Raw genomic sequence first — 17599 nt, forward strand, 5'->3', positions numbered from 1 at the left:
CTCCCTAGGTATATTTTATCCATAAGAGAATACTAAATTTCCATGAGTGGTCAGTTTGTGGAAGACAGGGAAGGACACAGAAGATGTTAAAGCTGCAGGAGGAAGAAGGCCTGCGATGGCTCTGCCAGCAGATGCCCACTTGGTATTTATCCTACTCCTACGTGTATAAATTAAGCCACCAGAGGGAGCCTCTGCATTTCAGTCCTCTGTGACATTATTAATTACGCTTACATAAGAGTCTATTTAATATCATGTACTTTAAGACTCTTTAAGGGACATTCAGCTTGTCTGCTAGAGTAAAATAGGTGCCCGTACATGAAGTCTTCACCAAAATCCAAATGCGCTCTAAGGCCTGTGTGCTCAGGGAGAAGAAGTGCAGCATCAATCAGAGCATAGTCACGGGATAGCATCACCTAAGCCATCATGTACTCTGCAACAGAAAACAAAATAAACCAGCATCCTCAATTCTTCCTGCTCCTCTCTCCTGCCGTTCCTTTCTGTCTGCCTTCCTCGCTAATCTTCCTTCTCTCCATTATGGGTCTCTCCATTCCGGTCAAAGGCACACATTGGTCCCAGGATTGAAAGGCAATTACAAAAATTTTCGTCCTTATTTCACTACACAAAGCAAAATGTTGATCAAAAAGTGAGTATCCATATTCATAAGTTATTATTCTAGGAGATGAAAATATAGCAACAAACCTTCAGATCTATATTCTCATGAGGGAAGCAAGAATTGTAGGTAACCCAACCCACTCTGATTTTTTTGGAAGCAGTCTCTTTCTAGATAGACCTGGCTCACCTGGAATTCTCTCTGTAAACCAGGCTGGGTTCAACGTCAAAGAAATCTGCCTGCCTCTGCCTCTCAAGCGATAAGGTTAAAAACCGTGCAATACCATAAAAATCCAAATTTTGTGATGCTTCCTGCTTGCAGTCCAATTTCTGAACCCCCAGCTTCCATTCCTATCAGCAGGAGCTACTCTCTACACCATGGATGTTTCCTTGGAACCATAAACCCAAATAAACTCTTCTTTCTAACATCGTCTTTGTCTTGGTGTTTAAATACAGAAAATGGAAAGTGATAAATACAGTGGGCTACCCCAGCATGCCAAAGGAAGGTGGAGTTTTCATTTCAAGGAGAATATGAATAAATGTAACAAAAGGCTGTTGTCCTAGCCTCACTGTTGCTGTGATGAAAGAACATGAAGCAAGCAACTCAGGGAGGAAATAGGTCTTTGGCTTATGCTTCTGCGTCACAGGAAGTGAAGACAGGAACAGAGCAGGCACCTGGAGACAGGAGCTGATGCAGAGGTCATGGAGGAATTCTGCTTACTAAGTTACTCAGATTGTGCTCTTACAGAACCTAATAGCTCTTGCCCAGGTCTGGCACCAAAATTGGCTGACTTATTCCTTATCAATCAGTAAATAAGAAACTGGCCTACGGCATGATCTTACAGAAGCATTTTTGTTTCCCTCTTTGACTTTATTTTATTCTCCATATTTTTTAGTCACTTTACATCCCAATCACAGCTCCCCTCTCTCCAGGTCCCACACTTACACATCCCTTCCCCAGTACCCACCCTCTACCTTAGAGAAGAGGAAAGCTCCCTTGGGTACCACCCTAATCTGGAACATCTAGTGCCAGCAGAACTAAGCATATCCTCTCCCACTGAGGCCCAACCAGGTAGTCCAGGTAGGAGAAGAGTTGGTCATATCCTATTCTGTCAAATCTTTTCCTGATTCATTACTTAACTCTGATGTTCAATTAGAAGTCACTTTAAACACAGGTGCTTCCTTCTACAAACTAACTTTACACTCATATTTTGGGTTTGAAGATGTGTCTGTATTCCAACCAGAGAGATTAAAGGTGTCTGATAAGGGCTGAGCCACACCACAACTAGAAACAAGTTGTTTTTTTTTTTCAGTAGCTAACACAATCTCAAGGTTCACAGCATGATCAAATAGCCTACAACACTCCCTCTATCTCTTGTTTCCTCTCTCCTTTCTCCCTTTTGTCTCTTTTAACTGTAGAATTTATGCGGATGCTTATTGGTCAAGATATTTGATAAATAATCCCAAATGCACACTGTGAATATCATGATTTTCAGGGTGTGTGGAAAACTAATAAAATGCTGATGAGGATGGGAAATTTGGAGGCGGAAGAGAAGAGCATCTTTCAGAGAACGATGTTTGCCTCCTGAATGCTTATTCTCCTCTCCAGGAGCACAGACCCCTTGTAAACAGTCCCCATGTCACTTCTGTGTTCATAGTGCTTTGCCTGGGACAAAGTGCAGCTCAAGCAAATGCACAGGCAGGCTCCAGGAATTTCAGTTTCCAGGGCCTACTCCATGGTAATGTTAAAGGTTTTTAACCCCAGTGCTGAGGAAATACCATCAGCTGCCAGGGTTCTAGCTGAACATCCATAGTTATCCCGAGATAACTATGGACATTCATTAATTCCATTAACTTTCCCCAACAGATAATAACAAAATACCTGTAATAAGCACTTACTAAAGCATTTTAGGGGTAAAATGAGGGACCCAGTTAAAAGTCAATTTCAGTGTTCAAGTAAACACTGTTCATAGATTTTTAACCAGTAACTGAAGAGAGCCTTTACCACAGAACCCACATGGAGACAACCTTAAAGATCTTTAGAGATTCATGCCCATAGCTTTCCTAAGTACTAAGATAATACATATTTCACAGATTAGCTACTAACATCTACAAACATCAGTGAGCTCCAAGATCATAGTTTTAAGAATTCTTAAGATGAACAGAAAGAATTATTTAGATGAGTCATAATCTCACAGCATCTAACGGACACTTATACTGACAGTGGAGACTTGATCTTTCTCCAACCCCTGAAAGTATCTTCTGGCCTGGAAACTGCCTATTCCATAGCATAGAGAAGCTAAATACCTATTAGTTTCAGTTCTGCACTGATAAGGGAAAGATAAAAAACCGACACAGAATACACCTAGAACCATTTACAGAAAATCACATGAACCATTATGATGTGGTTTTCATGCTTGTTATTTTTAATTTCTCCTTATTTCTAATAACCTAATCTGATAAATAGGATTTTGACAGGGCTTAAGATAAATGCATATATAATATCAATAGCACCTAGTTATCTGTGTAAGAGCCTTGACATTATACTTTGTATATTCATTAAAAGAAGCAGAAATTATAACAGTTCTGTGGATGTGCTCTCATGGGAGACAGGAAATGTTAATAATTTTAAGTTTCAGTGAAAAGCTGTAAATGAATGTAATTAAATCCAGTTAGTGCATTAAATCAGGATGCTTCTACTATCAAATCTTAGGTCATTTTATTTCAACAAATATTGTCAAACATTTTAATAGTTGCTGGGAATAAAAAGATAAGACCACACAGATTGTCAGAGCTGCAGGATTTTCTGGTGCAATGAATGAAACAGGCCTTTTAGTAGATGGAGGATATGCATGCAAGGGAGGGCACATGAGGTGTCTATAGTGCTTCATATAGACACAGGAAGGCCAAAGTGGAGACAAAGATAAATTTGAAAAGAATTCTCCTTTTTGAGGAAATGTATTAGAAAAGCCATATTTACTCAGTTAACAAATACAAATTTACCAAAGAACACATATTACAAGACGTAGATTCTAGGAGTAAAATAACTAATACAAAATAAGAGCATCTGCCCTCATGGCATCTATAATTAAACATAAAATACCAATAACTAATAACTGTAGGCCATAAAGAAAATGAGCCGTGTGACTCGTGTGTACTAATTACAATGCTACCTACTCAACTGTACAACACAACGCTACAAAATTTTATGATTTTTAACTCTAACCCCTTTCAAAACAAATCTCGTTTTGTGTAAGCAGCCATTTCCCATTTGCCTGGGTCACCTCCCAACCCAGAGGAACCACGAAGCTCTCTCTGACTCAATGGATTTGTTACTTGGGATTTTCGTGTTGATAGTATCCTATAAAGCAGGGTCTTTGTGACTGACTTACTTTAAATAATGCGCATTAAAGTAAGTAATTAGGACTTCCACAATCATCCAGATGAAGAATAAAACCAAAAATGAGATACCTATAATCATCTCATCCGTTAAGGAGTCTAAAGGGTGGTGGCTAAGAAGAGATCCTACTTCATTCACTAACAAAGCCGTGAGATTCAAAGGAAGGAAGAGCCTGCCAGCATTGCCTGGAGATCAGACCCAGCAGGGGCGCCAAGAACTGCCAAGAATAGTTCTCATGAGGACAAGGTGGGAAGAGAGCCCAGAGTGGCAGAGTTTTGGACGTCAACATAAAGCCTTTAGATTCTACTATAAGGTCAATAGACAGTCATGGAAAAGGGTTTTGTCATGATTCACTTTATATTTTAGAAAGACCATTCTGACTTTTGTGTTCAGAATAGAGTGGAGGCACCGGCAAAAAGGATGATGATCATTTATGAGTTCTAACAGTGCAGTGACACTAACCAGTTGGTATACACCCCTACACCCTGTGTCTCTCTGGGCATCCTTCTTTAAAAGCATCTCATATCATTTAGCTAGAGTCTAGAATGACTAAATGTATGCTCCCATTAAATCCTTTCCCTAAATTATTTGAAGTAATAAAAGCCATTTTCCAAGGTCTTAAAGTTTACTTCTTGTGTGAAAAACAAAACTTTTACTATACAAGGAGATGGTTCTTCTAAGGGACTTTGAAGCATTAAGAACAGAATGTTTCTAAAATCTATTTAATGTTTCACTGTGGCTGAAAAGAGTTCACAATGCCTCAAGAACACCTGCCAACACAAGTACAAAAGAACAACCCTCAAAATGAAAATTATTCACTGTATTGTAGTGGTTCTCCATTTGTGCGAATCTATTTTCAAAATCAGTCAGTCACTTTCTTATAACTTACTATGAACTTCAATGATTTTACAAGCCTTTTTATTATGTAATTTATGTTCCATAAAATTCACCTTTCAAATGTGAGTTTAACTATATTTCCAACTGTATAACACTACACTACCAAATTTTATGATTTCAACTCTAACCCCTTGGGTTTTTTTTTTTTTTTGTGTTGTTTTGTTTTTCTAATTAATCATTTTATTTATTTACATTCCAAATGTTGTCCCATTCCTGGTCACCCCCTCCACGAGTTCGTTACCCTATCCCTCTCCTCCACCGACCCACCCACTGCCACCTCATTCCTGCTAGCGTTCTCCTTCCCTGGAGCATCAAGTTTCTACAGGATTAAGTACATCCTTCCCTACTGAGGCTAGACAAGGCAGTCCTCTGAGACATATGTATCAGAGGCCACAGACCAGCACATGTATGCTCTTTGGTTGGTGGCTTAGTCTCTGGGATCTCTGAGGGGTCGAGTTGATACTGACGCTCTTTCTATGGGGTTACAATCCCTTTCATATCCTTCATTCCTTTCCTAATTCTTCCATAGGGGTCTCGAATGTCAGTACAATGATTGGCTGTAAATATCTACTTCTGTCTTAGTCAGCTGCTGGTAGAGCCCCTCAGAGGATAGCAATGCTAGGCTGGTACTGCAAGCAAAACATAATATCAGAAATAGTGTCAGGGTTTGGTGCCTCACATTGGATGGATCCCAAGTTAGGCTGGTCTCTGGATGGCCTTTCCTTTAGTCTCTGCTCCATTTCTTTAGACAGGTACAATTGCAGGTCAAGAAATTTGAAGATGGGTGGGAAGCCTCATGTCTCAAATGGGGTCTATGTTTATATACTAGCTGCCTGCACTACTTATTTCAAACAGCCTGCCTCCAGCAAGTTTAGTGTTCCAAGTGGTCCACAGCCACGCTCACAATTGTTCTATATTTCCATTACAGCCATCCTATGCTTTCAAGTGATATTTTATAATTGCCTGGTCGCCAACGAATAAGGATGCTAAACATCTGTGTAGCTTACTGAATCCTTGAAAACTTTCCTTACAGAATGTATATTTAACTCTTTTTTTTCTCAATTGTGACTTACAATTATTTTCTAACTGTATTGATCAGTGAATCCACACAAACATTAATTTATATTATGTGATACATAGAAAGGATGACTTTGAAAAAACGCTTTCTAACATGTCTGCTATACTTGTAGAACTGTATTTTTAAAATCATCTCTTCCACTAATTTTGTTTCAGTTCTTGTATTTATTTCCATGTCTTGTTTTAATTTTTTTTAAGTACATTGTATTTGTTGTTGGCAAATGAGAGACAGTATTTGTGAATTCTACACTTTGACATTTATAAATTACACATCTCCAGTATTTTTGGTGTTTGTTTTAAACGTCTGCCCTTTGTTTATCCTCTGGCAGCTCTCTCAGATTCTCAGTTGAGACATGCTTTCAACAGCACACATATATGAGCCCACCGTGTGTCCATGACTGAAGAATGCCAATTTTGAACATCAGTTGACGATGCAGGCAGGTACTAGGGTCCAAAATCAGACCAATGAGCCAGAGCACAGATTTCTTCTTTTATATGATATGAAACAAGCCTCAGGGACTAACAGGGGTCATCGAATAAAACACTTCACAGACAGAACTTTTTTAAAAATAGAAAGAATTATTATTGCTTTGAAACATCTTGTACCTTGAATGTATTGTTTTGATATCTTAGATAAGAACTTTTGAAGTTTCATCACAGGTGGGGAGGATATATGGATATAAATTATTCACTTTGTAGAGAAGAATACTAAAGAGAAGAAGATGGATGTGGTACCTGAATTTTAACTACTTCACAAGTCACTAAGACATTGATAGCCCAGTTGCTTTCCAGAGGACCGTTCATGTGGCTAAAACCATTCAAAGCAAACTACCAACTCTAAGATCCTACCACTGCGAACCTTCAAGAAATAACTTATTTATTGAATTAGCCTTAAAACAGCATATCTGATTTTGTAGTAAATAATTTTGTTGGAAAACTGATGAATTCATGAACAAGAATCCATAATGTTTTAATGATGATTTAATGGTGCCAGTAGTGTTACATAAAAGTCATAGAAGTGTTAATAAAGAACCTCTCTCATGCGCACACACACAATTTGGGGAAATGGAAGAGAGAAAGAATTGGATTGTGGGTTATTCGTAACTAAAGATGTATAAAAGATGTACCTTATGAAAACCCACTAGTTAGTAAGCTAATTTCAAGAATCAACTTTAAAAATTACAATATAGAAAATTACTACTGCAGAGGCTTCCAAAATCATAAATGTATACATACTTAAAAACAGTCTAAATGGAGTTATACCACAATGGGGAAGGCAAGGTTTACTCTAAACACCACAGGCTAGCCAATAAAATGTCCAATACAGAGTATAGGTTAACTCTTTTCAAATAAATCAGTACGTTTTAGTAGACTGTCAGAATTAACTCAAGAGCAAACTAAACTAACAGGGAAATGTTTTAAGTTCTGCTAGAGCAGCAGTTCTCATCCCTGTGGGTCATGACCTCTTTGAGGTTGAACAACCCTTTCACAAGGGTAACTTATCAGATATCCTACATATTAGGTGTTTACATTATGGTTTATAACAGTAGCAAAATTAAGTTATAAAGCAACAACAAAAAATTTATAGTTGGTGGTGCAGGCCAAAATATGGTCAGCCTCATACAAGTGCCTGTGTTTTTAGTCCCAGTCTTTCTGGCTCTGCTGCTACTTTTTTTTTTTTTCAGTTAAACTATAACTGAATCTACAAAAAAAAATCTCTAGAATATATATATACATATATATATATATATGTGTGTGTGTGTGTGTGTGTGTGTGTGTGTGTGTGTGTGTGTGTGTGTTATTTAGAATTTTGTCAATAAGCTGAGAGCTTATTTCCAGTTGAAATTCCTCTAATAGAACATGATACACCAGGCACGTCTATGGATTTCTTTAAGGGAAAATATGTATTTATCAAAGGATACATGGCAAAGTGTTCAAGTTCACAGATTGCTTTGGGAACATGAGAGAGCCATTATTTGCTGGCTAGCCAGCAATTTATTTTGAATTTGTTGAAATCATTGATGTGTGAACTGGTTATCAAAGCTTGATAAACAGTTTATAAATCACTTTGAAGTCGACACAAATAAATATTAATGAGTCAATTTACAAGGAACTTGAAGTCAGTTTCTTCCTCTTCTTTCCAAATAAATGAAAATAAGGATCTCTATTATTTTATTTGAAGAAATAATCCACAGTTTGTTAGTAATAATTATTTTCTTTCAGATACTATTAAGACCATTTGTTATATGAAGTCAGACTAATTTTTTTAGGCTCCTGAAACAATAATCTCCTGTTGATAAAGTCCTCTTGATTGTCAGTCATGACTACAATAGGATCTTACCATTGCTGACAATACCACCCACACACCTCATTGTAAGTTATAGAGAAAGTTAGTACTGGGAAAAACCTTCTTCCCTGCTGGCTTGTTTTCAGATTCCAGAATTTGCTATGTATACTACAAGAGTTAAAAACTTAGCAATGGTCTTACCTAACTGAGAACTATATAAACCAAAAACAAACAAACAAACAAACAAAAAATAAAAAAAATCCAACCAAAAAACCAACCAACCAAATGCAAAAACACCAACCCAAACCAAAATAACAAAAACCAAAACTCCAAACTACCAAGAAAGTTGTACCTACCTGTACAATAGTAGAACAACTGGTACATAGGGCATATCAAAATGATTTTGAGGTCCACTTCATGAGTGAATGCCCATGGCTTGCACCGTCTGTGTTGTTAACAACCCATAACCCATGCCTGGGGAGTTGGAAACTCAAGAGAAAAACTTACTACTACTGTTTAAATATGACAGCATCATAGGGCCTTCTAAGTACCTATATTTACAATCATAGGTGGGGGTTATATGACTACCACCTTAATCCCAGACGCCCATCTTTTTAGTGAATGGTGAATACAGCATGCTAAAGATAAGTGACAGTCCAGCCCTCAGCCCTACAACACATTTAAGCTATCAACACCACTTCTAAGGTTCAGGGAACATTGTGCAAGTGCAGTTAGGAAGCATGTAAGAGTCAGGTGATAAGGGGAGGAGCTGGGAAATGCCGTCATCAAACCCCAATCAAATGGTTGCAACTATGAATTTAAACCATGGTCACCTGCCCTTGACCAGCACAACACTGGCTTTGTCAACAGTCAGTCATGGAAATGAGAGAGGTGCACAGAAGATCACTTCTTCTGACAGAACTATTGGCTACTGATAGATTCTGGGGATCACTGTCTGTGAGTTCCAACATATAGCTTTAAACCCAAAGTCACATTGATGGTCCTGGGTAAACTCAGTGAATTACAAAACAAACAGATAGGCATGAATGTGGGAAAGAGTAGTAGGGAGGAATGGTAGACAGAAGGAGGATAGATGAGTGGAGTGGAGGAGCCAATCATCAGAATTGTTTACAGACATGTTGGAAATTGTCAAATTTATCTACTAAAAAGATTTTTTTAAAGGAAGGAAGGAAGGAAGGAAAGAAGGAAGGAAGGAAGGAAGGAAGGAAGAAAGAAAGAAAGAAAGAAAGAAAGAAAGAAAGAAAGAAAGAAAGAAAGGAAGAAAATGAAAAAGAAAAGGAGAGGGTTGTAATTGCTGGCAAGACAAAAGGCCAGTGTGGGTAACTGCAGTTATGAGTTCATGACTGTAGAGTCCTTTGAAGCTCTTCATCCTGTCCTCTGGCTTATATATACTTTTTTTTTTTTTTGGTAATATTCCCTGAGGATTATGTGGGATGGAGGCTTTCTACAAAAGTGATTCATAAAATACAAATACGCTGCTGCTATCCCAGGGGGACCTCCATTCTCCTGCCATCTCTCCCCTAACCTTCATCAGACCTGCAGATCCTGAACTATACAGGTAAGTTTCCTTTCCCCCTACCTATCTTTCCTGCTGTCTGAGTTCGTCGGGCCAAGCCAAGCTGCCAAGTCCTAGGGGGACTTCCATTATACTGCCACCTCTTCTCCCATCTGCATCAGACCTGGGACTCCTGAACTATACAGGTAAGCTTCTTTTCCCATCCCATCTTACCATCTTACCTGCTCGCTGAGTCCTCTGAGTAGCCTGCTATTGCAAGGGGATCTTCAGGCTCCTGTGACTTTTCCACCCACCTTCATTGGACCTGAGGCTCCTGAATCATACAGACCCATAGGTCCAGAACCATACATCCCATAGATATTCATCAGAAGCGTGTCACACCAGGATCATTGAAGTTCAGCCTGCTCCCAATACCTAGTACAACAAGAACATCCAAGGACCAAAACCATCCAGATGGCTAATGCCCCTCAAAAGAGCAAAATTGACAAAAAGGGCAGGACAATATAACACCTCCAAAGCACGGCTATCCTACTTTTAGGAAGCCCTGGATATCCTGACACAACTGAAACACAAGGATATAACCTTAACCTAATTTTATAAAGATGATAGAGGCCTTTAAAGAAAAAAAGTGAATACAGGAAAATACAATCAAATAGATAAAGGTCTTTAAAAAAGAAACAAATCCCTTAAAGACATAAAACAGGTGAAGGAAATAAATTAAACTGTTCGAGACCAAAATTTCTACCAAAGAACACCTAAAGCTGATAAACAGCTTTAGCAAGGTGGCTGGATACAAAATTAACTCAAAGAAATCAGTAGCCCCCCTTTATACAAATGATTAATGGGCCTAGAAAGAAATTAGGGAAACAACACCCTTTACAATAGCCATGAATAATATCAAATATCTTAGTGTAACTTTAACCAAGCACATGAAAGATCTGTATGACAACTTTAAGTCCCTGAAGAAAGAAATTGAATTATATATCAGAAGATGGAAAGAGCTCCCATGATGATGAATAGGTGAGATTTATATAGTGAAAATGGTCATCTTATCAAAAGTTATCTATAGAATCAATGCAATTCCCATCAAAATTCCCACACATTATTCTTTAGTACTTGAAAGAGAAATTCTTACCTTCATATGGTAAAACAAATCCCACGATACCCAAATCAACCCTGAACAATAAAAGAACTTCAGATGGAATCACCATCCCTGACCTCAAGATGTACTACAGAAACAATAGTGATAAAAAAAATACATGGTATTGGTACAGAAACAGACACTTTAATGAATGGAATTGAATCAAAGCCCCAGAGATAAACCTACATACCTATAGACATTGATTTTTTTTTATAAAGAAGCCAAAAGCATACAATGGAAAAAAAAGCATCTTCAACAGATGATTCTGCTGTAATTGGATGTCTACATGTAGACTAATGAAGATAGATCCATATTCATCACCCTGCAAAAAGAAATCCAGTCCAAGTAGATCAAGGACCAACCACAACATAAAACCAGGTACACTAAATCTCATCCATTGAACACATTGGTACAGGACACAACTTCCTGAATAAAACTCCAGTGGCTCAGGTTCTAAGATCAACAATTGATAAATGGAACCTTGTGAAACTGCAAAGTTTCTATAAAGCAAAGGACACTGTTGATAAGGCAGAATGGCAGCCCAAAGATTGGAAAAGAATCTTCACCAACCCTACATCTGACAGAGGGCTAATAACCAAAATTTACAAAGAAGTCAAAAGTTAGACACCAATAAACCAAATAACTCAGTTATAAAATTCGGTACAGAACTCAAAAAAGAATGTTCAGTGGAGGAATCTCGAATAGCTGAGAAGCACTTAAAGAAATGTTCAAACTCCTCAGTTATCAGGGAAATGCAAATCAAAACAACTCTGAAGTTCCATACGAATGGCTAAGATAAAAAAAGTCAAGATAGCATATGTTGGCGAGGACATGGAGCAAGGAGAATACATCATCATTGCTGGTGGGAGTACAAACTTGTTACAACTACTTTGGAAAACAATTTGGCGGTTTCTAAGAAAAGTAGGGATAGTTGTACCTCAAGACCCAGCTCCACCACTCCTGGGCATATACCTAAAAAATGCTCCAACCTCCCCAAAAGAAACTTCCTTAATTATGTTCATAACAACTTTATTCATAATAACCAGAAACTGGAAACAACCTAGATGCCCCTCAACTGAAGAATGGATAAAGAAAATGTGGTACATCTACACAATGGAATACTATCCAGCTATTAAAAACAAGAACACCATGAATTTTTCAGGAAAATGAATGGAACTTGAGAACATCTTCCTGAGTGAAGTAATCCAGTCCCCAAAGGACATGCATTGTATGTACTCACTTATAAGTGGATATTAGCTGTAAAATATAGGTGCCAAGCCACACTGTGGAGACCCAAATAAGAAACAAGAAGGAAGGCCCAAGTGAGGATGTTTGAATCTCACTTAGAAGGGGAAGTAAAACAGTTGCAGGAGGAATATGGAGGGAGAAAACTGCGAAGAGGCTATGTAGAGGGGAAAGGGGGAGTCAGGATCAGGTGTGTGGAATGACAAAAGAGATGACCAGATGGCCATGAAAATGAGTGGAAATCTACAACTGACAGGAGTGAGGACGTGGGGTACAACTCTATAATGATGCAGAGACCTGAGATAAGGGAGGCACCCAGGATCAATGGGGTGAATTTAGCTGTAACTCACCACATTGGAGATATAGAGCATGAAGAGGTCACCTCCTGTAGCCAGTCAGGAACCCCAGTGGAGTGACAGAGACATCAACTCACCCTCAACACTTTCAAGCCAAAATTTATCTTGTCCACAAGAAGTGAGGGCATGGGGCATAGAGCTGAGACTGAACAAATGGCCCCCCCAATAACCGGCCCAACTTGAGATCCATCCCATGGGCAAGCACCATTTTCTGACTATTAATAATACTGTTATGCTTGCAGACAGCAGTATGTTGTCCTCCAAAAGGCTCTACCCAGCAACTGACTCAGACAGATAGAGAAGCTCAATGGCCAAACAGTATGATGGAGCTTGGGGATTGATATGGAAAAACAGGAGGAAGGATTGCAGGTCCTGAAGGGGATAGGAACTCCACAGGAAGACCAACGGTGTCAACTAACATGTATCCCTGTGGCTCTCAGAGTCTGAACCACCAACCACAGATCATATACAGGCTGACCTAGGCCCCCCATACATATAGCACATACACAGCTTGACCTTCATGTGGATCCCACACAACTGGAATGAGGGCTATCCCAAAAGGTGTTGCCTGTATGTGGGCTATGTTCTTCTAGCTTGGCTGCTGCGCTGTCTCGCCTCGATGAGAAAGGAAGCACCTCGCATAGCAGATGTGATGTGCCAGGATGGTGGGGACTGGGGGGGGGGAATACCCACAGGGGGCCCACCTGCTCAGAGGAGAAAGAAATGGTGAATGGGGAAAGAGTTCGGGGAGTGTGTGCGTGACCGGGATGGACCAGGGAATAGGATGTAAAGTGAATAAGTCAAATAAATAAAATTAAATAAAAAAAAAACAAACATAATATTAATAATTTGAATTACAAATTAAATGGTTCAACCACAGTCTGCCCAGTGCTAGCCTTAGAAATAGAGAAAGGAATTATCAGGTGGCCACATTTCCATCTCCAATATTATCAGACTCAGCTTAGCACTGTGCTTCCTGTCACACGAGCCAAGATGGGCTCTAACACTGCTAGTAATTTACTGGGGCTACAGGTAGAAAATACTAGATTTAAAAGCATGCATGGGTACTGTAGTCCTGTGTTGATTCAGTTCACTGAAATAGTAAAAATAGATACTTTTAGATTTTTAAGATCTAAAAAATAGATACTAAAAGATTTTTAAGGATACACAAAGCCACCCTGGCTCTTAAAAGTGCATAAGGGACCTTGAATGTCACTGCTGCTACATACAGCAGAAATCTCAGGCCCCAGATTTTAACTAGCATGCCACAAATTCAAACTCAAGCCTGCGGGCTGAAGAGATGGCTCAGGTGTTAAGAGCAGCTGTTCTTGGAGAGGAACTTGGTTTGAATCTCAGCACCCACATGGCAGCTCAGAACATCTGTTACTTCCACGGGCCCTCTTCTGACCTCTGTGAACACCAGGCACACTCCTGGTGCATTCACATATATGCAGGCAAAAGACTCATACACATAAAATAATAAAATCTTTTTTATAAATATAAACTGTATTCTAGATTTGGCCCCAGATTTCTAATATATATATTCTAATTCTAATATATATATAACCTTCTGGACATCCTTGACATTGTATATATTGTATGGATATTGTATTTCCTGTCCAAAATTTAAGACTATAAAATTCTTGTGTGTTATGTCCTTTTAGAGGTCTATCTTGTTTTTGATTTACATAAATCGAGGAGAGAGGACCAAAAAAAAAAAAATGAGGTTTCTTACATCAAGTTGAGAACAAGCAAAAAGGGAGGGCGTTGAAAGGTGAATCTGAAAAAGACACAGTGATAAATACTGTGTATACACATACACACATACATACACACAAACACCATACATTCATACATACACACAACCACATGTACATACATGCATACACATACATAGACACACACACACACACATACATGAAAACTAAATAATGAAACCTATTATTTTGAACACTAATTTTAAAATGGCAAAAGAAACTTCTTCACTGGTGGGGACACTCAGCAGAATCCAATCTGGAATTGAAATCCAGTGCTCATGCGACATGCTGATGATGCAGCCACCAGAGGGCGCCATTTCTGATTGTCTGAAGGGACCAAAGAGGCACATAAAGGCCACAGGGAAAAAACTTGGAGGGTGGTGGTGGTAAAACCCAAACTTTCAGGTCCACCTTCTATCAAGAATGAAAAGTTGACATACAGACCATGTGAAGGGAATATTTTTCAGGTCAGTAAATCAATGTCAGTTCAGAGAGATGGATTGTCTTGGTGCTGGAGAGTATCTGTTTTATTTCAGGAGAAGTGACTTAGGAGAATCACCCACAGCAAATCCTACTTCACTTTGTGAGACATGAGAAGTGTTAGCGAAGGACCCTGAGAATACTTCTGAATAGCTCTACAGGAAGCTGAAGAGAGAAAACTCTTGTATCACTTGCTTGATGGTTTTGCCTTTAAAAAAATCCTCTTAGTTTGCTAGAAATAAAACTGTAGGAGAGAACATGGGTCAGGTTTTACAAACTGTCCACTCCATCACTTTGTCAGACTCTTAAGAAATGCTTTTGCCCATGAAGGCATCGAACCTTAACTTCATGGATACATAATCAGTATTTTCCTATTCGAAAGCTAGGAAGATACAAACCTCTAACAACATCAGCCTGTCTTTTTATGTGCAGCTGCTGGACAGACAGCTTGCATAAATAAGGCCGTCTCAAAAGGGAATGCTTCAGAAGATTTCTGCAGTGTTTTCTTCTTGTCAGTGGGGATACTGAGGTCCGGAGACTTAAAATTCTTACCTTATCTCATATTGCTAGTTTATTTTTCACTCGGATTCAGATAGATATTTTTGGTTAAAATGTGAGCTCTGCCAGCTTCCCTGAGCCATTCAAGAAGCCATCTATTTAATGGCTAAAGTATTATTTTAGCTGATCAAAATTTTGCTGTAAAATATATGTAGTGTAATACTTTGAATCAAACAGGCATATCCATGCATTTTGTGACTGTCTCTTAGAGAATGAACTCATTGTGCTGACAAAAATGTGAAGATTATAACAAAAGAATCTCAAAAAGAATTTTGTGTGTATCCTACCTAAGTTTTGCATTCTAAGAGTTAGATAGGAGACCCAGAATAGCATCTTACCTGATCCAGTAACTTCTGCCCATTTAGATGAGCCTGAAGCACGGCATCGTTAACAAGCAAATGGAAGTTCAGGAGCACGTGTTCAACGTCGTAGGTTCCGTGCATCGCATCTGACAACTCTTCCAAGGACTGGATATAAGCATGCCAGTGTGGATTCAGCTCTGTCATATGGGCCAGGCAGCCCCTGATGACGTTGAGGCAGTACCCCATACAGGGCTTACTGAGCATCAGGCTCTGGCAGTGCGGACAGTACTGCATCTTCAGGAGGGCCCTACTGCACTCTTTAGAGAAGTGTATATGGTCCGTGGTATTGATGACTTCAATGCCCAGATTAAGCGCCTGCAGGAATGTGCGGCCCGGCAACAGTGACCTCCCCATCTGCCCGATGACCCTTTTGGGGATGTTACCAAATGGACTAACATCCTGGCGGGCCATTCGGATGCATTCTGAGTATTGCAGAGAACTGTCAGTCACACCAGGGTTTATGAGATGGTTGTAGACCAGAGGGAAAAGACTGTCAAAAAATCTGTTTACAAATTCCTCGGGATTAACATCCGCACCAAATAAATAGAGTCCCACATCCGTGAAAAATTCCTGAATGGAAGCAGCAGCCTCCAAGGCCATGTTCCGGTAGGTGTTGCAGAAAAGGATACTGGTGTAATTCTCTGCTTGTCTGATGAGGGTTTCCAGGGTCTCTGTAACACAGGGAAGGTAAAGAAGAAGGCTTAGTAATCGTGCCAAGCCGTCTGTCTGTCTGCCGTAGGCAGAAAATGTGCCTAATACATCATAGCTAGCTAAACATAAGCCATAATGTGCAGTGTACTGAACTGAATTTTCCAAGGGGAATGGCCAAATGCTTGCCACTACACACACTCCATATACTTTCTAGAACACATTTCCTAGTATCTAAACTGGCTAAAGGGTACAGAAACCAAAAGCTGGTTACACAGATGCATAATTTCTGACTAATTTTCATTTCATAGCTATTCATAATCTGCTGATAAGAAGTTCACTTTGTTTCATATCCTGAGGTCAATACATACAAATACGATGCCATTTAATAATTGATTTCCTGGCTACTGCGTCCTCATAGTTTTTCCATTTAACTTTTATTTTCAAAATGCAAGTTTATAGACTATATACTGGTTACTCCTAAGGCGGGATCAGTCTGATACTTCAGAGACCTCTTAATATTTCCAAATGTAAGCAAATCTAAAATATGAGGCGACTACATTCCTTGTGAATTAGGGTGCTTTGTTAAGAAATGAGAAATAAAATGATGTTGTCCGAAAACAGCAATTTGTGACCCTGTTATCCATTTTGCTTTGTTGTTCTTAATCCTTTCTTCAAAGGCTGACTGGGGGATATTTTATTTATTACCTTAGTAGCTGATGCTCCAGAACCAGCCAAGCAAATCTAATATATCCACAAGGAAAGAAAGAATAATCTCAAAGGAAGGGATTGGAGTGGTATAATCACTGAGATCACGCGAAATTCCAAACCCTGGCTACTGAAGAGCAGTAAACCACCACGAGTATCCTGGCAATTAAATTTTATAATTAGACCAGTGAATGACACTTGACTGTATTGATATATAATTAATTATAAAATACATTCAATAAAATTATCTCCCATAGCAACAACTTCATAGTTATTTCTAATTGGGTCGTAAAAGGACATGGTTATACTTCACTAATCAAATTACCACTTGAATATCTTATAAAAATGGGGGAAAAGTAAAAATGAAATAATGAGAAGCAAACATAGAAGAAGTGACAACTAGGAAGGCAGAACCGTACCCACGACTGTGCAAGAGTGTCTTCTCAGAAAGGGACGAACGCGGTGAAGTGAATTCTGAGTTTCCTGAGACTGATTGAAATTGCACTCCAGACCCCCATGTGAAATCTCAGGGTGCAT

General features: G+C 39.0%; 1 protein-coding gene across 1 annotated transcript in view; it reads right to left on the reverse strand.

The window, feature by feature from the left end:
- Window positions 1-17599, reverse strand: part of Gpc5 (glypican 5) — a 1248052-nt gene that overhangs the window by 996237 nt on the left and 234216 nt on the right. The window contains exon 3 of the mRNA XM_034498469.2: window positions 15683-16377. Within this exon, the coding sequence (XP_034354360.1) occupies window positions 15683-16377 (695 nt within the window). The remainder of the gene's footprint in view (window positions 1-15682; window positions 16378-17599) is intronic.

The sequence above is a fragment of the Arvicanthis niloticus genome, chromosome 3 (assembly GCF_011762505.2).
Source record: "Arvicanthis niloticus isolate mArvNil1 chromosome 3, mArvNil1.pat.X, whole genome shotgun sequence".
NCBI classification, from domain to species: Eukaryota; Metazoa; Chordata; class Mammalia; order Rodentia; family Muridae; genus Arvicanthis; species Arvicanthis niloticus.